Source organism: Bacillus rossius, chromosome 11 (assembly GCF_032445375.1).
Source record: "Bacillus rossius redtenbacheri isolate Brsri chromosome 11, Brsri_v3, whole genome shotgun sequence".
Classification (NCBI taxonomy): domain Eukaryota; kingdom Metazoa; phylum Arthropoda; class Insecta; order Phasmatodea; family Bacillidae; genus Bacillus; species Bacillus rossius.
The window spans coordinates 15,297,640-15,323,578 of record NC_086338.1 but is presented as its reverse complement, the minus strand read 5'-3'; the positions used below and the strand labels follow the sequence as shown (position 1 = coordinate 15,323,578).

At 40.7% G+C, this 25,939-nt stretch overlaps 1 protein-coding gene across 1 annotated transcript in view; it reads left to right on the top strand.

Moving 5' to 3' along the window:
* LOC134536680 (endochitinase) overlaps nt 1-25,939 on the top strand; it is a 63,494-nt gene that overhangs the window by 23,058 nt on the left and 14,497 nt on the right. The window contains exons 3-6 of the mRNA XM_063376519.1: nt 7,163-7,332; nt 9,294-9,459; nt 12,561-12,783; nt 19,215-19,338. Of these exons, the coding sequence (XP_063232589.1) occupies nt 7,163-7,332; nt 9,294-9,459; nt 12,561-12,783; nt 19,215-19,338 (683 nt within the window). The remainder of the gene's footprint in view (nt 1-7,162; nt 7,333-9,293; nt 9,460-12,560; nt 12,784-19,214; nt 19,339-25,939) is intronic.

Below are 25,939 nucleotides of genomic sequence, written 5' to 3'. Positions count from 1 at the left end.
GCAATTGGAGCCTTTTGAAGCATTTGGAGCCTTTTGGAGACATTTGGAGCATTTGGAGCATTTGGAGCCGTTTGGAGCATTTGGAGCCGTTTGGAGCATTTGGAGCGATTTGGAGCATTTGGAGCCGTTTGGAGCATTTGGAGCAATTTGGAACCGTTTGGAGCATTTGGAGCCTTTTGGAGCAGTCAAGCATTTGGAGGCTGTCAAGCATTTGGAGACATTTGGAGCTTTTGGAGCCGTTTGGAGCATTTGGAGCTGTTTGGAGCATTTGGAGCATTTGGAGCCGTTTGGAACATTTGGAGCAATTTGGAGCATTTGGAGCCGTTTGGAGCATATGAAGCAATTTGGAGACATTTGGAGCATTTGGAGCCGTTTGGAGCAGTCAAGCATTTGGAGGCTGTCAAGCATTTGGAGGCCGTTTGGAGCATTTGGAGCCATTTGGAGCTGTGTTAAGCATTTGGTGGTTATTGGAGCATTTGGAGCCTTTTTTTGGAGCTGTTGGAGCATTTGGAGCCTTTTGAAGCATTTGGAGCCATTTGGAGCTAATAAGTAGTCGATGCACGTCTATGCAGGGCTAAATGTTTATAAGATTGCTGGCTTTCGCAAGTGATTCTGTAGTAGGATAGAAATTGTGTAATAAATATTATGTTTGTAAAAGACTTTGAGGTGTTTTATTTCTCGAACCTTACACTTTTCTGGTACTTTTTTAAAATTAAAGTTGATTTGTATCGGCCAGGTATCGAACCAAGGACCTTAGTCGATTTAATCAATCAGTATATAGATTACAAATTTATTTAATGAATTTTGAACTTTTTCACGAATCTCTAACATTACAATTATGAATTTCCAATATGGTGGTCTTGATGTCTGATAGGATGATGTTAGTAGAGGTTTTAAAGTCTCTTTAAGAATGATGAACATGGTATATTGAAATTATTATTTTTTCATAAAATTAAACATTATTGCATCGATCGGGTATCGAACCAAGGACGGGAGCGGATCGAATCAATATGTAAGTTAATGAGTGATTTATTTAATGAATTTTGGATTTTTTCCCGCTTTTCTAGCTACATTATTACATGATTTCAAGATGGCGGTCGAATTTCAAGATGGCGGGGGCACCTCGGTAATAAATGATTACTGCACTGTAGCGGGTTAGAATAAAATTAACCAGATGGAAATGTACTCCATAATACAAGTACACACACAAGATGGAGTACTCTGGCAGGTGGTAGCTCCTGGTAGCATGTACTGAACATAAAATGTCGGATCCATGATGGTCGACAAGGACAAAGTCAAATTTCAAGGACAAAGTCAAATTTCAATGTCACGGTCAAATTTCAAGGTCAAGGTCAAATTTCAAGGTCAAGGTCAAAGTTCAAGGTCAAGGTCAAAGTTCAAGGTCAAATTTCAAGGTCAAGGTCAAAGTTCAATGTCAACAGTTGAGGACAAAGGTATGGTGAACATAAAATTATACTACATGGTATCGGCACACTCTAGCAGATGAAAACAAGATGACGGTCTCCAGCGGATGAATACAAGATGGCGGACATGATATCATACCAGTTGATGATATATACCTTGGTACTGGAGGTGGTAGATCAGTCTAGGTAGCTTTCATGGAGGAAGGATCAACCGTTTACTCTCGCCGGGAATCGAACCAAGGACGTACATCGATATAATCAAACAGAATTCAAATACGATAATTTTTTGATGAATTTTGGAGTTTTTTTCATTAAAATCGGATAATAAATAAAGATTTTCAAGATGGCGTCCAAATTTCAAGATGGCGGACATGACGTCATACTAGGTGAAGATATGTATACTTTGACATAAGTGGTGGGGGTCAGTCTGCCTGCGTCCACTGAGAGGGAAGGATCGGTAGCCATTTTTAATTTTTTTTTGCACTCTTCGGGTTCGAACCGAGGACTCCGAACTCCGTGTCTAAAAAGTATGTTTTTTATAAATATTTTATTAAATTTATATTATTTAAATTTTTTTATAAATTTTAAAAAAAATTTCATTAAAATCGGATAATAAATAAAAAATTTAAAGATGGCGGGCGTAACAAAATTTGCAACGGTGACATCATCATCCAATATGGCTGCCATGACATCCTTATTTTCAAGGTCGGCGGCTTATAAGCGGCTAGCTCTTAGGAGTTTTAAGCCGCTTTTAGGAGTTTTCGTTTTTTCTAGGGCAAAGCGACTTTTGAGGATTTTCGAAATCCTAATTTTTGAACTGTGGAATTATTTGAGATTTTTTGGCGGAAATTTTTTTCAAAAAAATTGAAATTTTGGCGATTTTTGAGGAATTTTGGGCAATTTTTGCCCAATTTTGGTCATTTTTGGCGATTTTTGAGGATCAAATTCAAGGTCAAGGTCAAAGGTCAAGGTCAAGGTCAACCAAGATGGCCGCCGTGACGTCAAAATCCAAGATGGCGGAAAGGACACACAGCACCACAGCCTGGAAGCCTGTGCCAGGAGCCCCATTCATATACTACTATTCGGCCATCTTAGACTCAAAATTCCTCCAGATTTCTCAAAATGGATTCAAAGTGACTTAAAATTTCTATAAATTTCCCTATTTCAAGGGAAACAATTCCCGTTTTGAGGGAAAATTTACCGTTTTATTCCTCAAAAATTCAAAAATTATAAATTTCAAATGCCTTTGAAAGAACCCAAATCCCTTAAAGTAGCTTAAGAGTCCTAAAAAGAAAAGCCGTCGAGGCCATGACCTTGACCTTGACCATAAACTTGAAATTCTTTAAATTTTGATCAAAATTTTTCGAAAACTTTGGAAGCTTTAACATAACTAAATTTATATAAGTATTTGAAACCCAACTTCATGATAAAAGCTTTGTAGGATGCAAGTATAATTCTTTACCCAGATCTGTTTGCAGATGCGAAGGTACACGTCAATCAAGCAAAATGTATGTTATGACCTTGGTTAGTTGACCGCATTCTTCAATTTCACTGGTATGGCCCAAGCAAACTTGCCATACATTTATTCATTAGGGAACATGATATCATATCATCAAGGTCCGACTTGAATATGTAATCGTCACTCGGCAGTTCCAGATTCAACTCACAGGTCTTAACTTTGACCTTTGTGTTAAGTCCCACGAAGGTAATCAAAAACGTTGTTAATTTCTTTTTAAATAAACAATGAGGGAATAATTATATTTGTTTGTATAAAAAAGCACGCGTGATACTTTTATACAACTGGAGCAACAATAAATATCAATTTTCTTGGGGAATTTGTTAACGAAAAACGTAAAATAAACAAAGTAAAAGATTATAAACAGTATTTGCCAATATTATGTTTCAATCATCTCTTTATTGCAAAACAAACATTTAAAGTTCATAACATTAAAGATAGGTTTATTTCACATTAAAAAATTTTATTTATAAAAATTTAATTGAAAAAGAACTGACCTTAGCTACAAGGTTTGTAAAATGTTGATGAAATGCTTTCTTATTAAAATAATGTTTTGGATCTATTTAAAAACTCAGTAAGCTCTTCTGTGGGTTTTTTTTTTCAGTATAAATGTATAAGTATTCATTGGTATACTTGGTAGAACGTCACCAAGTGTGGTGGTGTACATAAGTGACTCGCAAGCAGAAGTTCTGGCTCTCCGACTTGGTTGACTGTAGCGTACTGGAGTGATTTTACCAAAATAATTGTTAATGCTTATGTCGTCTAAATACTAGACTAGTTCATTCACTTTGTATTTATTTGTGTGTTACATAAACAAACTGGATTTTATTTGTTAACGGTTCAATAGTCTGGAAACTGAATAATACAAAAAATAAGAAAGAATGTTTATACGTAAAATATCAAGGGTTTTAGGAACATTGCACATTTTAATATTTTTAAAACCCATTTTATCAGCATACTTATACTGTTTTGTTTCATTATTTCACAGTAGTTGTTTTGTCAGTCGGTCGAGACAACTGCTGAGCTACAACTCTTAAACAACACGTTGGAAAGGCAAGACTGGAGCTTCTCTGTCTCTTGCGCAGTAATTGTTATTCCTACGTGTCTCTCTCTCTCCCCTTGAATTCCGTCACTTTCCACCCAGTTTCCTCAACGACGACTGCCTTCATTTATCTGCAGAACATTTCAATATAATTCTCTTCTAAGTCTTCTTTTTGAGCAACGGAAAGTCGGATCACTGAGATAAAACCAGTAACAATGTATTCTTGTATTAACATTTGAAATAACTTTAGATGAAATAAACATGAACGTGACAACTTTTTTTAACGTGACAACGTCTAATAAATCGATGAAAGCTGGCTGCACGCACGAAAAAGTGTCCCGTTACGCACATTGTCCCGTTGCGCTGTGTCCCGTTACGCTCTTCGTATGCTTGCGCCGCATCTATCTCTCTTCCACTCTATTGGAACAACCATCGATTTGACTTTTTCAAGGCACATTAAACTTGAATCACTCCCATTCGTTTCCTACTTTTCCTATCATCGTCATATCCTTAACAGAATAACACAGATTGGAAGACGTTAATTAGCAAACATGTATAAAAGTTATAGTTAAGATAATATCTTCGTTAAAGTAATAAACATATTTGAATTAATGAGTGCAAATAAAAGTAAATTTATCATTTAAATTGTAGATTTCATTTCACTCCTTCTTTGTATCCATACAAAATAGTGATAATTCAATAAAAATGATTCAATTTTATTCATGAAAGTATGCAATCATTTCATCAATGTTTTGTTATGACGTGGTCACGTTAAACTATCGTCCGTAAACCGACTTTACAGACAACCAATTTTTTTTTTAATATCTTAAAGGGTTCTGTAACATTTCCTTAACATAAATGAAGTGCTTAGTGACAATTTCTTACTCACTGCCATAATGCTCGTGCAGAAGAACGTAATGTGTCCAGACTAGTGTTATGAAAATGCCCTGTCCCAGCGGGTAGTCAGGACACGTCCCGCAGATAACCGAGACAGCTACAGCGTCAGGAGTGTCTGAACATTCAGGGCACGGAGCCGAGAGACGGGGAACACTGAACCATCAGTTTTCGCAGCGCTTTCTCTGTACCGAGTGACCGAATGAATGATCAAAGAACGTTCGTGTATTCAAGTCTGCAACCACGGCGGCAAAGCCAACCAGACCAAGTCGTGATGCCAGTGTCTGAAGCCAAACACGGGCGACGCTAATAAAGCAAATTAGATTTGGTAAATCTATTCTATAATACAATTTTTTTAATACTATTTTCTCCTTCTACGGATTGGGACGCTGACTATAATGACTTCTATACTGCATACGTATTTTACGTTTAATACTAAGGTCAATAGTCACATAAAGGATCTGTATGTATAAATATTATCTATTAAAACACGATTTGGTAATGGTATAACGACATTTCTTAAACAACATTTTTGTTATTCATTAGTATAATTATTTAATTTTTTTAACTCAAGACAAAAAAAGTTTTTTTTTTTTTTTTCAACTTACTACCAACTTTTCCGAGTGTAAAAACCGCAAATAACAACGCATCAATAAAGTTACGGGAAGGAACATTCCGACTGTTGGTTACGGATCTGCCTGTAGCTGCACCACATAAGTAAACCTGCCAAAGCGTAAATAAACAGCTCAAGAAACATGTGCCATATTCAAAAGTCTAAAATTAATTTGTATTATTACCAATGATTTCCTTTAAAAAAATTTGTGTGAAATATGAGGCACAATATTTGGTAATTTTTGTGTAGGACGACATATCATTTATCGCGTTAATAGCATGAGACTGTTGGCTCGAGGCAGGTTTGTCACTCTCAGGAACCTGCGGAATTCATGTTATTTTCTGATGCCAGGTTATAATCCTCAAACATGTTGTACTTAATGGAATCAATGTTACTTATATGTTCAATGGCTGCTTTACTTTTCCTCTTTGGGTCAAACATGATGCGGTCAGATGTTTTTAGTAGTTTCAATTTGGCTTTCAATCCTTCAGAGTGACAAATAAGTCAACATCTAACGACAGGTGTCACCAAGTGTACAAGCATTTTCATATATACTGTCGACAATAAAATAACGCAAATTTTTCAGGCATCTTTTCACTGCACGTAAACAGAACTTAGCTATGACCAGCGAAGCGTCATTCGTCGCATATCTTCTCCACGCCGCTCGTCATTCGACATGAAATTCACTCGAATATGTCTCACTTGTGGACTAATATTCATACAAACCAGCCTTGTCTCCTGCGCATGACAGTATCATTAGTTTGGAAACTACAAACATAAATGTCTAAATCAACGAATGAGAGTAATAACACGTGCGTTCGTTTACAAATGATACGCCAACGGACACACACTTGTGTTAAAATTAACTGCATTATTATACTGACACAGAAGCCGCATATATTTTAAAGAACCTATAGTGGAATATTACAACCTTTTTGATTTTAAAATCAAACGCACAAATATATACGCGATTTTATAACCTCAAGAATATTCCAACATCTGCATGTGTTTATAATGGTTATATTGGTACATAAGACTTTCATTGTTGGGACCACAAATATTCTACCACCCAGCTAGATGCGCGGTCTTTCTCTCAATATCTATGTGCTGACATGTCAGGTCCTCTCTGGCGTCACAAGCCAGACTCCATTTCGCGGACAGAGATGATTGGTTGTGCGAGTCACATGTTCGGCGCTAGGGTGCCACTGTCCGCAGGCAATGAGTCTACATTAACACTACTTTCTGTTTCTTCTGCCTGGCGCAGCTATGCGAATTCTTTATCTCAGCAGTTTCAATGATTTATTTTTTTCCTTATGATGTGTTTTGTTTTCGAAAATTATCCATCCACCACACTAAACACAAATGAAATTTGTTAACACAGCCTTTACTATAATTTATAACCCTTTGTGGATTGTCACTTATTAATGGAATGTGTGAACCAGTACCAATAAATCAAATTTGTAGTTACATATTTACAATTTCATAAAAATTAATTTTTGATGTTCTCAAACTGGTTCCAAGCAAACAGTTTTTTACTTGTTTTAGAAAATACCATTATATTGCTGGTACAAAATATTTTAGACAAAATTTTAACCAAATACTATTTGCGTCCACAGCTGTGTCTCAGTCTGGAGCGAGGCTGCGGGTGCCTCACAGTTGTGTGGTGTGTGCAGTTGGAGCGCCGGGGCGGGTGGTATGCTACTTCAGCAACTGGGCCATCTACCGGCCCGACGTGGGCCGCTACACCATCGAGGATGTGCCGGCCGACCTGTGCACGCACCTCATATACTCCTTCATCGGCGTCAGCAACGTCACGTGGGAGGTGCTGGTGCTCGACCAGGAGGTACCGTCCCTGTCCACCTGCCGTGTCGTGTTAGCGAGTCCATCTCATATTTGGGTGGACTCCTCAGCTGGAGTGTAGTGTTAGCGAGTCCATCTCATTGTTGGGTGGACTCCTCAGCTGGAGTGTAGTGTTAGCGAGTCCATATCATTGTTGGGTGGACTCCTCAGCTGGAGTGTAGTGTTAGCGAGTCCATCTCATTGTTGGGTGGACTCCTCAGCTGGAGTGTAGTGTTAGCGAGTCCATCTCATTGTTGGGTGGACTCCTCAGCTGGAGTGTAGTGTTAGCGAGTCCATCTCATTGTTGGGTGGACTCCTCAGCTGGAGTGTAGTGTTAGCGAGTCCATATCATTGTTGGGGAACATCCCTGTCCACCTGCCGTGGACTCCTCAGCTGGAATGTAGTGTATCCCATTCCCTCTGGACATTTGGGAATCAATGTCTCACAGGGCTGTCAAATTATAGTGTTTATAGCCCACTTGACAGCTACTTCTCGCGGAGCTTTTGAGCGTCACTAGGCTGACATCGTGAAGTGTTGCCTAGTGCGCGCGAATTTACTATTTACGCGATACCGTTCGCACCTGTAACTTTGTAGGTAGCATTTCAGGACATGTGTTCCTTTAAAAAAAAAATTGTTGATTTTGGCATACCCCGCCACCTATTAAGTTTATGCCTGGCGATTTCCGAACTCTCAGTATAAGAAATGCACTTTTAATTTGACCAAAATGTGTTTTTATTCACACGCACTTAACTTGCATTTCGACTGGTCTCCAATTCAAAATGGTTCACCAGATGTTCTTCCAGCTACATGTGGCCAACATAACACCTACAACAGCATATTAAGTTAAGTAGATTTATTATTAATGTCTTCTTGACTGCAAGTGAACATTTTACCAAAGTTTGTATTACTTCAGATTTCCTGGAATGCACAATAAGGAGAGTTAGAATGAAACATTTTCTTACGGACTCACATCTACCAACAATGGTGTCAGGAATGATGGTGAAATATGTTTAGACTAGAATATTTTTTTGGTTGAATACTCATATTGTAAAAACGAGAGTACCTCGAGAAAATACCCTAGCTCTTGACAACGTCCTATATGTTTTCATGATTTAGAAATTCTGGAATTGACCCCTTTGGGAATGGAGTCTGCATCGCCTTGTAATGTAGCCACTCAGCCACCGAGGCTCCTCTCAGCTTTGTGGTGAGCACGGGAATATCGTGTACTGTGTGTGATCACTAACACCCAGGTGATCACACCTGTTTAGATGACATTCACAGACTTTCATCATTCTTTCTAACGTCTTTGAGTGGATTTCCACCTCAGGCAGCGCCAACGTTGTATGATAAATGGTTGTACATAGCAGATGAGTTTGACACTGCAGAACATTATCAAAGTTTTGTAAGAGTGGCAAAAGGAAGTGTGCTCACTGATTTATTTATTTATTTTTTTTTTAACAATTTTTTTATTTGACGAAACCAATTTTATTGCTGTATCGAAATATGTTGCATAAAATTATTTCACTGTAACAAAAAAATATGTACCAACCTAAAAAATACATATATGTGTTTTCGACAACTCATTTTTGTTTCAAAATTCTAAACATCAAACAAATATTTATTTGAAGTAGCCAAGCCTCGTAAAATCATTAAGCAAACGAGTTTATTCGACATAGAAAATGCAAAATATATATATCTATATGAAAATATTTCAAATCATAATAAAGATTGAGGCCCAATATTCAGAATTTTAATATCACTAAATTGTAGCTGAGTTTATAGTTTGTTAGCACAGAATTTAAACGTTGTGCATTTTTAATATTACAATATATAATATACCTGTTAGGTGTGTGCCCAGGTAATAAGACAGTCAGAGTTGTAAACTGCATTAGAATATGTTCCGTGTCAAATCACTGTCATGTTGTCATGTGCGCATGTGACGAGACGGGCGGGCGGTGTTGCCAGGTGGACGAGGACATGCGCGGCTTCGCCAACTTCACGGCGCTGAAGAGCAAGTTCCCGGCGCTGAAGACGGAGGTGGCGGTGGGCGGCTGGGGCGAGGGAGGCCGCAAGTACTCGGGTCTGGTGTCCTCCAAGGCTCGCCGCGACTCCTTCATCGCCAGTGTCGTGGGTCGGTGCTCGTCTTCTGCCTCCCCGGCCTCTACCCTTGCTGTCCGCGTCCTCACTCATGACCAGATCCCCGCCTTCAGGGCATCTTCGTGTGTTCACGGGTGTCTAAATAACTTACTTCCAACATAAATTCACAAATATCTTACCCCGCGGCCACGCATGCCCAGATCCCCACCTTCAGTTGCAAACAACACTCAGGGATCGTCGTGTGTTCACGGGTGTCTAAATAACTTACTTCCAACATAAATTCACAAATATCACACCCCGCAGCCACGCATGCCCAGATCCCCACCTTCAGTTGCAAAAACACTAAGGGATCTTCGTGTATTCACGGATGTCTAATAATTTGCTTCAAACATAAATCCACAAATATCATCTTGGTATGTTAACAAAAAGATTTTAAACTTGTTAAGCCCACACGTGTGTGTTTAGGTTTGGTTACAACGAAACACATAAAACAGTCGTCAGAATCCTCCGTAGTATCCCTAAAACTCTTATTGTCTGATATAACAAAAACCTCTTCATTTATTTTTGATGCATTCTTCAACTAAATGTTTTTAGTTTAACTTTAATTTGTTACAGTTTCCACTGATACTGCTGGTGGTCCGCGTCTTGTTTGCAGTGCGCTCTAAACATTGGATGAAGCATAATGTTTGCATTGTGTTAGGACTGTATTTTAAGGAAGTTAATATGTTTAACGATGGTAATTCTAATCAATACTCATTTACCGTGGACAGGTGTGGTCAATCACTGTTTGTGCAATGTCAGGTGTTACAATAGGTGATGGTGGGGTAAAAGGTGACTTCAACACACCATGTCATCTCTTGAAAATTCCTAAATCTAAGATTATAGCAAAATTATGGCATGCACATTCATTTAGACTGTTCATGTGGGATAGTTATTTTATGGGATGTTGGTACCAACAAAATATGGCCAATCTATATGGCAGTGCCAAAATAGCGGTGTTGTATAGTCCTTGTAGAAAAACGTGATTCTTGTTATACTGCCGTCGTCCGGGGTCTCGGGCTCGAGTCCCGGTGTGGCTCCTAGTGGGAAAAGGCGGTTCTTGATACGTATTGTCCGGGTGGGCGCCAGACTAGCTCGTTTCTAGTCGTGAATTTGGGGTCGTGGATGTATGTGCCCTTGCGTGGCCCACTAGGGCCGGCGGCGGTGTTGCGTGAGATGATGTTTAAATAAGAGACGTGGAGTTGAGGGTGCGGTGTTGTACCTTTTATTCATAGGAGCGAGTCGTACACAATACAACACTCTACAGAGGTCCCCGGGGGGGGGGGGGTTTACTCCTTATTCCGTGGCGCCGTATTGTTTGTGTTCCGCGTTACGTGGGCCTCGGACGCTGTTACGTCTCATACGTCTCACTGGTTACGCGGGTAACGTAATTTCGTAACACAAAGGCGGGACACAAAAGTACACTGAATTAAGGGGGTGCGTACAAGTTACGTGGCACTCGTTACTCGGGTAACGTAAGTTAGTAATACAAAATACGGGACATAGAAATACACTGAATTAAGGGGGCGCGCACAAATTACGTGGCACTCGTTACTCGGGTAACGTAAGTTAGTAATACAAAATATGGGATACAAAAGTACACTGAATTAAGGGGGCGCGCACAAATTTCGTGGCACTCGTTACTCGGGTAACGTAAGTTAGTAATACAAAATACAGGACACAAAAATACACTGAATTAAGGGGTGGACGGTTGGAGACGGCCAACCCCGTATACGAATGTCTCTGCGCGGGTGTTGTGCCCACTGTGGTGAAACACGCACCGCAATTAAGTTTGTCCAAGCTCCCTTGCGAGTTTGTGGTCAGCGCCGTGCGCGTGGCCTTAATTAAAGTTCTGTGAGTTGCGGGATGCGGCCCGTGCCGTATACTGAAGATCAACCCCGCTGACCAAGTGTGGTGCGGGGTGTCTTTAAATTGATGCGGTCGGATTAGGTCCTGGACCGAAAAGGGGGACCGGGTACTCACGGAGAGGTTAAGTAATAAAAGGGGTTCTGTTAATTAGTGACTATATTTACCGGACGTTACTTTCGATGAAGACAAAGGCTGTTGCCCCTCCGTGGGACGTAGGTCCGCCCCGGTCCGTGAGCTGTGTTGAACTGCCGAACTGGCATGGCGTCCGAGGGAGGCTCGGCCTCTCTCGCGCCAGGTCTGACCTCATTACGCTAGATTCCAAATGGGTGTGTCTGGAAGAGACTTTATTGTCGCTAAAATCCTAATTTAATGTTCCAGGAGGAATGGGTACGGTTCTTCTCTTGTCTACTCAGGTTTTCGCGGGTTTGCCTTTAATCGCTGTTCGGCTCGCCTGACTCGGGTGGGCCATGGCCAGGGGTGTGTTCCGTTAGCGGGAGCGTATACTGGCGGGTGCAGGTCGGGCTCTGGGGTGGTCGTCGGCCGGACGACGTCAATACTGTGATATATTGCTCGCAACAAACTATGGGCAGTATGTTAATTCCAGAAGAAAATAATAATTGTTTACAAAAGATATTGTAAGCCTTTGTCTGGAACAAAATACGAATTCATGTTGCAGTTTTGAAACCATTCCCTGGGGTTTACAGTTATCCTATGTATTGTCTTTGTTACAACCTCATCTTGTAATTGCAATTCTATTTTAGTTTATAGCAGAGACCTTTCGTTTTGCTATACAGTTGATAAACGAATTACCTGTCTTAAATTTAGCTAACTCAAGCTAACTAAACGCCTACCTACAATATTTTTCATTTTTTTTTAATGTAGCTTACATAACCTAATCAACCTTTAATATGATTTTACATAATTTCAGGTGTTTCTAGCCTAAACTAAACACCGTTCTAACAATGTTATAGTATTTTTAGTGCGCATAATCTAAAACAGTTAAAACTTTAAATTTTCAGATAAGTATTTTGCATATAGCAATGCACTTTTAAAATAATTTGAAAAAATGTCAGGAAGAAATAAGAATGGATATATGCTATATTTGATGTACCCATCTTCTCAATAATAACACGTATAAAGTATTATTATTATTTTAAGTAGTTAAAATGATTCGTGAAAAGCATACCAAGTAATACCAGTTGGTTACTGTTGTGTGTCGCCCTGCAGCCTTCATGAAGAAGTACGACTTCGACGGCTTCGACCTGGACTGGGAGTACCCAGGCGCGGCGGACCGCGGCGGCAGCTTCTCCGACAAGAACAACTTCTTCTTCTTCGTGGAGGAGTTGCGGCGCGCCTTCGATGCGGAGGGCAAGGGCTGGGAGATCACCATGGCCGTGCCGCTGGCCAAGTTTCGTCTGCAGGAGGGCTACCACGTGCCCGACCTCTGCCAGTGAGTCGCTCCCTTGAGCCTGCTTCCCTGCTCTGTCCCCTTCGTCCATCAACCAACACTGTCCATCCATTAGCCACAGTCGATTGTACAGACCGTCCTTCGTTCATTGCCACCCACAGGAACCAATCACAGCAGGGCTGTGAATGACCCTACATAAATCTAACTTCATTAACCATCTGCAATAGGGAAGCCTTCATTTCACAGACGAGAGAGCCAAACCCGAAGTTGATGCTAGCTTTTTTTCCCGTTCTATCTCATTGTATAAACCGGTGTGGCATTACATTTTGCGGTCGATTAGGATAGGTTAGCTACATTATAAATACTTTAAAACATTGTGGATGGTTGGTTATATTAGGTAAGTATAGCTACATTAAAAATACTGTAAAATCATTTTATGGTTGCTTAGAAAATAACTTTTTAATATGTAGCTATCCAGGGCTAGGAAACCGTTTACCTGATTTCACAGTATCTTTAATGTAGCTATCCTAACCAAATCAACCGTCCACAATGTTGTTAAAGTATTTATAATGTAGCTAACCTAACAACAAAAACGAAGATGCACGATCGTGTGTTTGGCTCCCTCGTCTGTGAAAAGGCTTCCCTCTGCAATAAGTCGTGTCCTGGAGGCTGCGAATACAGGAAGTCCAGTAGTGAAGCGACTGGTATTGTTGGGAATAAATTGAATATCAACTAGAGGACGAACCAATCTGGTGGAAGCCGCTGTTTTCTCATCGGCTCCGAAGAGATCAAGGGACTGCGGATTTTAGTGTCCCCTTTACAGTCTACCTCCCTTGGGAGAAAAATTACCCTCTGGCACGACGATATGCCTCCGAGTGTGACTGGCCGGACTCACGCTGAACGGGAGAGTCCTGAGATGGCGTGTGCGGCCTTGAAGCTTTGCACTACATGCCACACCCGGATTTAATACATCACTTGAAACTCAGCACAATAACAAGCCTCTCAAGCTCTCCAACAGGATGTTACTATACAGGTACGCCAGTTAGCCGATCTAACAGTTTGGGAGTATTATTTTCTCCACGCTGTACACCAAATCGTAATAAACTTCAGCATTTCACAAAAAAATACACTTTAAGGTCCTCTTCAGGCCTGAGTGCCAATATATCCAACAACACATGCGCCCTGCCTGTTGATCCAAGTAATTTAACAATGGTGTTGGGTGCATCTTGAAATAAAGTACCTACACAAAGCGAGTTACAGGAACTTCGGTTTCTGGCATCGCATGTATTAAATGCCCCAGGTGACAGTATGATGGATCGGTGACTTCTTTTTTTAATTAACTTTCATGATGAGTGCAACAATAAATTCAGAAATGTTGGCACACTGTTATTTCCAGGGACGTCACCTCAATCCATAAGCCAAGAAGTAATTAACTTACAATTATTCAAATGATTGTGCAACATGTTATGAAAATTAATACACGAGTTTTTTCAATACCTAACAAGTGGTACTTTTTCGTTAGAAAAAATTTATTTGTGCATTGATTACTGGTGCAAATAAAAAGATATTTGAACTGGCAGTCAAATTTTTCTGTCTGGTAGTGAGCTATTATGGGAATTAATGACCTTCCATTTATTGCAAATAAATTAAGTAAATGTTTATATAACTTATTTAGTTTCTTTAATTTTAGTAAAGTAATTTCCATTACTTGATTGTAGTCTTGTATCAATTGTCTAGGTCACAATCACTCTTCATAACTAACTTGAATATGAAACACTAAAATGGGGCATTGAATTTTAACAAAAATATGTATACTTAAATGCGCATGTGATTTGTTTTTAGTCACAGGTGTTGTTCTATCCCCGCACAAGTAAAAGATAAGGAAACTACGTGTAGCATGCAATGGAAGCGAGCGCGGTGTGGAGTCCAGGGGAGACCTAAGATGCACATAAAGTTTGGACCCTGCCCGAACTTACCCGAACAATTCACCTTCGGCCAACCTCAGGTTTATTTTCATTTTAATGTAGCTATACTAACCTAACTAAACGTCCTTAGTGTTTTAAAGTGTTTTAATGTAGCTAACCTAACCGACCACTCTTAATATTTAAATTTATTTTTCTCGAGCAAAAATAAAAACCTAATACCGAAGTTGGCCGAAGGTGAATTATTCGGGCGTGTTCGGGCAGGGTCCAAACTTGATGTGTATGTTAGGTCTACAAGAGTCCAGGCAGTGTTGCCAGATGTACGAGAATTCTCGTATTTGTACGAGAATTTAGAACCTGTGTACGTTGTACGAGGTAAAGTTGAATCTTGTACGCTTTTGTACGAGAATTTTTAAGATCACTATCAATGTTGGTTTTTTTTTACCCGGGTTCTAGTAAGATATATTAGTTTTATTGTATCGTTTTGTCAAAACAAGTGTATAACATTTCTTTTGTAAGTTAATACCATTAAGTGAAGTTTCTGCCCGATAGCGTAGACTTTTTTTTTTTGGCTAGCAACACAGGCGACGCCGACTAAAAGATAGTGTTTGTTTTTAATTAAGGTAAGTTGGGGTAACTGGGCCATAGATTTTCAACTTTTTTCATATACTATACTTTTAACACATTATAATTTTACTAAAATGTATACTTTTCAAAAATCCATGTATGACACATATGTTAGTAATTCTTAGGAAGTCTGATTAAGCTGTGATATTTATTTTTACTATATTTATTATATGTATAAATATTTTATATAATTTTTAAATACAGGTGGGCCCAGTTACCCTGATAATGGGGGTAAGTGGACCACCCAAGTCTATTTCTTATAAGAAACTACAGAATCTGTGACTGGGTAACTGGGTCCAATGCTTGCAAATGTACAAATAAAAATAAAAATTTACCCCCATTTAGAAATAATTTTTCAAAGCAATTACCAATGTTGCAAGACTGATTTTTGTGAACATCAGCTATAAATTAATACAAAAACAGTTAAAAAATATAATGTAAAATAAGTAAACTTAATCATACTCAAATAAACAACCTTTTAACTCAGGAACACTAAAAATTCCACGTTTGTTCATAGGGATTGGGGGTCTAATCAATCTTAAAATATCTTCTTCTTCATACCACAAAATGTCCTCCTCTTCTGGCCATCGCCAGTAAGTTAAACCAGCACTCTACATGTGTTTTATTTGCACTTGGTCTCTATCTAAATCTACAAACTTGTCCAGGATATTTTATACCATTATACAATACAATAACATAGTCATCTTTGATAACAGAGATACCGGGCACAACTTTGTCTGATTCACAGTCCGCAATGCTCATACCTGATGAGCCATCATCATCAGAGTCTGAATTCACACTTGAAGGTCTCGCCTTTTTAAACTTACAGAGGCCAGAAGTTGAAGGTAATGGGTTTTCTAAATCTACTGAAGTCAGTGGCTTAGATACAATCTTTCTTTTCTTTTTCTGATTTTTTTCCTCGCATTGCATCTTCAATTTGCTGCTTCCCTTTTTGTTTTTACTTTCCAGTTTGTCTTTGAGTTTTTTCTTCACAATGCTATTCTTTTGTTTAAGGAGCTTTTCTTCTATTTTTGTATTTTTTTGCTGTAAAGACAAATCTTCCAATCTCTTTTCTTCCTGTCTTTTTTCTATGTACTCAGATGCAGTCATAATTTCAGCTCCCGAGCTTACTTTTTTCCTTTTTGGCTTGACAGATTCCTTGCCAGACTCTTCTCGAGTTTTGTTTTTGTGGAAAATTTCGACAATGATGTCTTCAAAACTTCGTTTTACATTTACATTGTTGGGCATCTCAACATCAGAGCTCCTGTCAGATACTCTATGAGCATTAGGCGTATTGTTGGCACCTGCCTGGCCATCAGGAGTCTTGTCTGCATCAGGATGGTCATGAGTACTGTTGTCTGTATCAGTAATCTTGTCGGCATCTGCCTGGGCATCAGGAGTCTTTCCAACATCAGCCGAGTCATAAGGAGTGTGTTCCGTATCTGTGTGGGCATCAGGGATCTTGTCGGCATCTGTCTGGTCATCATGAATTTCGTTGGCATCTGCAACCTTTTTGAGCTGTGCTTTGTTGTAAGCCTGTACTTCACAAGGTTTGAATTTGCACTTTTTTATTGCTTCTTGCCTGTTTGGGCCCCCTGTCTCTTCATCATAAATTCCAGATGCTTTAAAGGCATTTGTGATATTCTGTTTGTTAACATCATAAAATGTAGATATCAAAATATTTACAAATTCCTGTTTAGGAATTTTTTTCCTAGGATTTTGTCTCTGCCACTTGGTCAGCTTCTTATCCCAATTTGATTTCAAACCTTTGAATACTCCAACATCCATGGGCTGAGTGACGTGTGTCGTGTGAGGTGGCAATTTTACGAGCACTACCTGATGTTCCACTGCCTTTAAAATCATAGGGAGACTTACATGACTCTTGTGCCCATCAAGGATAAGAAGTACGGGCCGTTCTTCTGGTATGTTGGGCAGAAACACTTTTTTAAACCAGTTTAAAAAAATCTCTCCATCCATCCACCCACTTTTTGAAGCTGCATAACCAGTACGGGCATCAGAGTTTGTGTCAATCCAGCTTTCCATTACATTCTTCCCTTTTAAGACACAAAGGAGAGGAAGCTTGTCTCCTGCAGCAGAACAACATGCAAAAACAGTGGTATTTTCACGCCCAGCAGAGCTTATTGTTCTAGTGCACTTTACACCTTTGCCACCTACAACTTTGGTTTTGCTTGGATCGTGTCCAAACCCTGTTTCATCGCAGTTAAATATCAAGTGTGGTTTGTTGATCAAAACATTCTCTTCAATTGTTTTCTGAAGCAAATCAAACAATTCATTGATTACAAATGGGTTTTCTTGAGACATGCGGACATATTCTACTCCTTGTGGTTTTTTTATTGATAGGTTATGCCTTTTCTTAAAAGCAATGAACCAATCCGGACCTGGCCTACCCACTTTAAATCTGGTTTTTATGTTGTTTTGTTGAACAAATGATTGCACCATGTCCATGACTTCATCTCTTGACAGTCCAAATCCCCATTTTTCTAACACTCTTAGGCAATCTGCAAGTTGAACCTCATACACATGTGGAATTGAAAGTTTTCCACCACCCCCAAACCCATCTCTCGAAATAGACCCTGAACCTCTCGAACCATGGATGTAGTGACGCAGTGTACTTCTTGGAATGCCATGAAATGTCGCTGCTTCTCTTTGTGTGCGGTTTCCATTCCTCACATCTGCAAGCACCAACTCTAAAACCTCTCGGGAGTATGAATTTTCTTGGTCTGCACCCTTGGTTGTTCTCCGGTAGTACTTCCTTACCATGGTCTATAACATAAAAAGTAACTTATTAAGTTATAATTTAGTTCTTGGATGAGTTGTAAGAAAAAACTCTTTTTTTTTTTTTAATTTTTACAAGCTTTAAAAGAATAAATTTCTCCAACATAATTCTACCTAAACAGGCCTTCATCTTGATTAACTTAATTGCAACTTATTAAAATAACATAAATAGTATAGTTACTTATATTAGGTTAGGTTAGTAGCAACTTATTTAATATAAGCATAAGTGGTTCAGTGTGGGGTAACTGGGCCATACATGGACCCAGTTTCCCTGAATGTATGGCCCAGTTACCCCAAATCACTAAATATGATGGGGCAACTGGGTCATAACACTCCACAGACCTATAAAATGCACGATAGGTTAAAACACTACACGGAATGTTATTTTGACATTAACTGAGCTAAAATTTCTTATATTCGATTTTCAAGAGATAAAAAAATACTTACCAAAAATTTTTAAATTCACCTTTGTAGAGACATGTTTTGCGCTCACAAATACAAAAAACATTAGCAGCCATAAAACATTCTTCAATCAAGCTGGAGACCAAATGGCTGTTGTTTTGTATACTTCTGCTTACCAGTGTTGCCACAACAGAGTTCAATTTCCCTCTTATATGTTCAGGGAAAATCTGGGAGGGGATGGCCCAGTTACCCCATGGGCCCAGTTACACCAACTTACCTTATCAGGTGCCAACCTCTATTTGTCTAGCACAGGAAATGACCCAGAGTCAGAATAATGTTAAATGCACAACCCCTAACTTACAATTTAGAGTATTTTTGTATGTTCAATTAACAGGGGGGGGGGGGGGAAACTGGATTTTTTTTACGAAAAAAATAATGCTAAAAGAGTGAATGGCAGGAATAATTGTATTGTTGTGAAAATTGTTGCTAATAATGTTTTACTTATGTAATCATAGGATTGTGAAATTTGTTTAGTTTAGATTTGTTAGGCTTGTAACTCAAATGTCAAATATATAAAAATATTGTAGAAACACATTTAAACTTTTGCTTTTACAATACCATTGTGTACGAGAATTTTCGCTCCTTGGTACGAGACATTGACATTTACAATCTGGCAACACTGAGTCCAGGGCGGGGGTGTCTGCAGAGGTGACGTGCTGTGCGCAGGCTGGTGGACGCCATCCACGTGATGGCCTACGACCTGCGGGGCAACTGGGCCGGCTTCGCGGACGTACACAGCCCGCTGTACAAGAGGCCGCACGACCAGTGGGCCTACGAGAAGCTCAACGTGGTGCGTGGCTTTGTCGCCCCGGACAAGTCGGCCGGTCGTGCTCGTGTCAAGTAACAGGCCTGCTTATAATAGGTTTTGCTGCCTCACGACACTGCGAATACCTCTGTTGAAGGTCTTTGTACGTTATTTCACACAAAATCCCAGTTTATCAAACAATTTTTAATTTTTGTTTTCTTAGAAAAAGACGAAAATAAATTCACTACAACTGTAGGGAATTATATTCTATTTGTGATTAGTTATTTTAATTGCTAAAGAATATATTTATGAATGTTTATAAAGCTACATGTAAAGAAAAAAATTAACCACTAATCCTGAAATAAGTTACGACACTGCACATTTTTACTCTGTTTCAATGTAAATCAGAAGGTTTAAACCTCATTGTCACAGAAAGACTTTAAAAAAAATAAAGAACTGTCTGCACATTCCAGTCATGTATGCTTATAGAAACCTCGTAGTCATTCTGCCAGCACAAGGTCAGTAGGATCTCCCACTAACTCTTACAATGCCGGATTATCCAAAATATTTTGACGTTTCTAAATATTCTGAAATTATAGCAGTGCCAAAGTATATTTAAAAAAATTTTCCTAAATTTCATTTTCGTTTTTTACACAAAGTACCGTAAATGTAAATTTAAAAAGTTGGCATATATTATCTTATATGCTACATGGACAGGTCAGATTTAGTAATTTTTTTTTTATGTTTCTTAAAGATAAAGTGTTCGTGTGTAAGCTCTAGTTTTTAGAATTATTTTTATCTGTTCTTTATTTCAATTTAACCATTAAATTTTAATAAAGAATAAAAACAAATATTTTAAATCAACATGACAAAGTTCACACATGTCCTCGGGAAATTTTAAAATTTTAGGAGCTTCTTTTCAATACATCCCACTGACTCAGTCGGACACAGTCTGCTATTGCATTTGAAGTCACTATTATTTCGCATTTTTTAATCGCAGATCCATATGTATATTGTAGGACTAAAGGTTTCCCTACTATATTATGAACAAAACAGTTTGACATCCAAGGGTTGTATAAAATTATATACCTATATCCAAATTTTAAATTTCTGTTTAATTAGATATAGATAACTGCAAAGTTACATATTTTTTTTATGGGGGACCCCCTTAGGGGGTCTACCCTGCCAAAATATTCCTGTCCTTTATTAGGCACAGTTGGGAAAATATACATACATGGAGGGAGACACTTGATACATTAATAGGAAAATACATTTACAGTTAATATATAATACAATGGTTTGCCCGGAGGAGGCCTCGTCCAACTATATAAGTCCTTGGAGGCTGGTGGTGATGTGTGGTGTCGTTTCCATTGATGGTGGAGGTCCTGATGCATTGGAGGTGAGGGGGGGCCCTTGGCTAGGCCCCGCCTGGTGTTCGGCGGCCGGGTTTGAGGTCGTCGGCGGTACAGGTCCGGTTGGTGGGCGGGTGGTGATATTAGGTCTGCAGTGCTACATGTAGATGTGCTGGACGCCGGTGTCATCCGTCAGCTCCCCCGGCATCGGCGGCAGCATCTACGTCTTCGGCGTCACCTAAGAGGAGGTGGGCTGTGGAGAAGAGGGGGTGTGGAGCTTGGGGGGGAGGTTCTGCAAGGAGTCTGATGAAGGGGTTTAGGCTGGTGGAGCATTTTTTGAGAAACTTCTGGGTGATGTGGGATATGGTGTCTTGGATGGTGGGGAGTCCAGTAAGATCGAGGAGGTGGTGTCTGAGGGTGGCGCATGGGAGGCCGAGGATGAGGCGTGTTCCTAGGAAGAAGGTGCGGATGATGGGACGGAGGTTGTAGAGTGAGGAGTGTGCCCAGGTAGGGCAGGCGTAGGTGAGGTGGAGCATGGCATGGGACCGGTATACTGTGAAACGGTTGGGTAGGTAGGTGCCGGATGTTGGACGGAGGATGGGGGCCAATTGCCCCATGACAGTGTGGAAGGGGCATGGAGAGAAAGATCGGAGGTTCTGAGGAGTTGGCGGAGGGAGCTACCACGCTGGTTGGCGGTGACGCACCCCCAGAAGGGGTGGGTGGCGTTGAAGTCCCCAGCCAGCGCGACGTGAGCGTCGAGCCGGCCGAGGGCCACAACGTCGGTGGTGGGGAAGGGATGTTGTGGGGGGAGGTATAGGGAGAAGAGAGTGAGGGAGTAGGGGCCACCGTGCAGCCTCATGGCAATGGCCTCAGTCGCGGGGGAGAGTTGGACGTTGCGACGGTGGTGGAAGATGCAGGAGCGGAACAGGAGTGCCACTCCACCACCCCTGCCATCACGGTCAGCACGGTGGGTGGCAAATCCTGGGATGTGGAGTTGGTCGTTGGGGGTTAGCCAGGTTTCGGAAAGGGACACAGCATCGGAGGAGTGAGTTTGGATCAGGTGGAGGAGGTCGGGGAGCTTGGGAAGCCGGGAGAAGGAATTCCAGATGAGGATCTTCAGGGGAGGGTGTGGATTCATTCAAAGAGGGACAGGACAGATTGAATGAGGACCTCTATCTTCTCGGCTGAAGTGCGGGCGCGGGAGAGCGCTGCCATGGTGCGTTGGATGAGAGGAAGGTAGGTGCGGAAGGCAGTGATGTTGTCGCGGATGGTGTCGGCAAGGGAGGTGGTTTCAGGTTCTCCAGCTGGTGTCGGGTTTGTGGGGTTGGATGGTGGGGTGGGTCGGCTGGGTGGGTTGGGTGCGGGGTTTGGGGTGTTCATTAGAGGGAGGTTTGGCCCACGCGTTGCCCTTCATGGCAGGGAAGGTGCGCTGGGAGGTAACATCAGGTGGCAAGGGGGCGGAGGTGGTGGTGGGTGCGGTGGCGGGTTGGAGTGGGGGTGGCGTCGTTGGTACGCGATGAGGGTTAGGCATTTAGGGGAGGTGGCGATGTGGGTGATGCTGCTGCAGAGGCAGCACTTCCTCTTGTCGGGGTGGCCTTGCAGTCACGCAACCAGTGTCTCCCCGCGCACTTGAAGCAGCGGAGGGCACAGTCGCACTTGACGGAGTGGTGGTCGGGCATCTGGCAGCGGTAGCACTGCGGGACCCTTCCGGACCCGTGGTACCGCTCGATCTTGACGACCCAGCCGCCGAGGTTCCTGATGGTGAGGAGTTTGGAGGCCTCTCCCAGGTAGTTCATGGTCACCAGGAACGGCCTGGTTTCTGCGTCGGGGGGCATCCGCAGGGAGAGGACAAATGCTACCGGGTAGCCATTAAGTTTTAGTTGCGTCTTCAGTTCTTCGGGCGTCGTCGATAGGGGTAGTCTCTTGATGACTACCCGGTCTTGTCGTTCGTCGTGGTGGAGGCGGGTGAAAGGTTGGAAGACCCCTGCAGCGAGCTTCTGGTAGAGGTAGTTGTGGTGTAAAATGAAGTTTTTTCTCCAGTGGAGGGGATGGTGAGGGGGCCGGTGAGCTCCTTCTGGAGTTTTGCGGCAGTCAGGAAGGGCTGGTTTGTGGAGGAGATGAGGCAGATGAGGCATCTTGGAAGTGGTTGTTGTGGAGGGTGGAGGGGGAGGGGGATCACGGGAGGTGGATGGTTGCTGGTGGTCCATTGGAACTGTGGTCCATTTGTTCTTGGGTTTGGGTTTGCAGAATGTCATTGGTGGAGCAGTAGAGTAGTCGTCGTCGGTGTCGTCAAGTGTCAGTGCAGGGGTGAAGCGGTTGCTGGTTGTGACAGAGGCGTCCGAAGCTGTCGAGGTGGCCCGGCAGCACTTGATCGTCATCCTTTTCGATGGTGGCCGGAAGCCATCAGAGATGTCCATGGCATCTGGGGCGGTGTTGTGGGGCGGCGCAGAGCTTGTGGGTTGCCCCACAGGAGCAGTCGGTGGTGCCATGGGGGCAGCTGGTGGTGGTTGTGGTGGGTGTACTGTGGCAGTGGTGGTTTCGATGCTGAAGATGGGGCCACTAATAAGACTGGACGTGGGGATGGTGGTGGTTGTTAGGGTTGCCGGAAAGGACGAGGCCGGGATCAGCCCGTCCATCTTTCTCAAGTCTGAAACCTCGACACAGGCAGACTGCTGCCTGTGGCCTGCCTCACTGGGTGTTAAAGAGCAATGGGGTTTGTCTCTTTCGTTGTCACTTTGTTGCACTGTTTCACTACTTTGTTCGGTTTTGTCATCATCGGGGCTTGTTTTTTGTTTGCCGTACTTTTTTTTGGCGGCGTTTGCAGTAGGGATGTGAGTGAGGAGAGATCCTCCCAGTCAGTTGGATTGGTTTCCATATTATCCCGAATGGAAACACGAATTTTCACGATTTTGTCACATTTAATAAGAGTTTTGTGTGCCCAAACGATCAAAAACAAAAGCAATAACATATTTAAACACTTATTAAATAGTCACTGACGAATATAAAAAGAATTTGTTTAACACTGGCAGCAATAATAATTACATTAAAGAATTCGCAAAATTTACAGGATTTAATTACTTCGGAAAATCTGTTATTTACAGAATTAATAAATCGTAAGGATAATAATAATTACTTTAGAAGCTAAAATAAAAAGATTAAAGATGAAGTTTGTTAAAGTTTAAACACAAGTCACTGATATATTGGAAGTTACAAAGGGGACAAAAGCACAGTTTTATTTAATTGTTTGTTTTAATCTGTTGGGCGCAATAGAAAATGGCCGCCTCGCGCCTGAGGTGCTGGCTGCTAGTGGGAGCAGAGCATACTCCAGTAAATGGCCGCCGTGGTAGTTGGCCACACTGAACACACACTATGCGATCACATGTTTGTTTATTGCGAGCGAAAAAATGTACATTTTCAATCGGTGATTCACAGTTAAATACTAAAGAGTTTTACTCACATTCATTTCTACTGAGGTAAATGCTGTTCTGGATCACTGCTACACACGAAACAACAAAAATGCGCCTGAAAACACCTTAAATAGCCATTTCGCGCGCGACCCAAAACACCATAGATAATCTTTAGTAAAAGGCGAAAGATTTATACCATAGAATAAAGAGTAGTATTTATACAAGTGCTTCAATGTCAACAATGTGGTTATCTTAATTCGTTCCTAGGCATATTTCTATCCCAATATATCATTAGCTTGATTTCTCATATATATGTGATAACACATCCTACGTCTGTTTAAATCGCATATTTTAAACTAATATACTCTAACAGTTATAACAGTTTGACTTTACTTTGATAATTAACTTAACCAATCTCTTATTCGTTGAAGAGGTCCTATGGTGGAGTGTTCAGCTCACTTCTAACAACCATAATAAGAGCGAGAGGCTTTTTTTCATAGAAATAAAGTTTGATTGACTGTACATTGGTACCAACGACCTAGAGATATATAGACTGCTAGTGGGAGGCCATCTTTGATTCCAATTGAATTTGACAGAATGGTGGGCAAACAGTGCTTTGTTAGCAGACGACGTACGTTGACAGCAGAAAAGTAGCAGTGTACTAAGTTAATTATGTAATATTACGGGATGAATTATGTTCATTATGTAAAATTACGTGACACAACTAAAACTCGTAATGAACGAATACGACTACAATAATAACAAACACACACAAATCATTTAAAAGTGGTCATTATTCCATTTCAGTCGATTATTTTAAATTAATAGTACTTAGTGATGAGATAAATTCCATGTACTGTATCAAATTACCTACACGAAATACATATATAATAGGTTCAATAACTGATCTACATATTGGTCACAAACGTTGGGTCGAAGAAGGGTTAGCTATTTTCTAGTGCATTTAATGTCGTATTTACACATCGCACCACGATGAAACTGTATTAAAAATTATATTTCACTCGTTCCATCTTTAAGTATTACCCGCAAAAACTGTAAAATTGCGGAAAACCTACAATTTTAGGGAATTTACTAGCAACTCGTATCTTTCTCCCATAAGAACCAATGGTTTTACAGCTATGTTTTGCCCACCATTCTGTCAAATCAGCTCTCTGTCTCTCTCGCTCGGATTGTAGTTCCCCAGTATGCCGTCGACAGCAGCAATTGGCGCTGAAAGCAGGGTGATAAGCAGTCTATATATCTCTAGGTCGTTGATTGGTACTTTAAAAAATTGGCCTAATGTTGCTCTAAGTATTCAAATGTACATATACATCTATGTTGCGCTGTATATTTGTTTATCTTTCTGTAACCAGGTGGCTACACTCTTATAGTTCTCTAGTCTGTCGGTTCACGAGATCATCCTTATTTCTTTATCAAATTCCATAATTTACCCCTCATTTTAAAGTTTATCGAGTCAGCTAATGACGAAAAATAGACCCACAGTCTAAAAATGTACCATTTCTCTTAAATTTGAGATTTAAAGTCATCTAAGATGAGGTCCTTTAATGGATGAATCGATTTTTCGATATGTATCGAATCGGATATCCACATAAATCAGCGTTTGTTTACATATTTTTTTTAAATTGTACTTCCATCATAATAAACAGAACTTATGATAAAGAAATCTTAGAGGATCCTTCAACTTAATCAAAAAATTCCACCAAAATACCACTTAAACAAAACTTCTGGCATGTCAGACTTTTCTTATAAGTACTTTTTAAATTACTGTTGATATTTTGTAACACAAACATAACCTACAAAAATAACTCATAAATCAGGATGGTATGCTGGTAGATAACATCTATCTGTTCATGCTACTGCACTGAG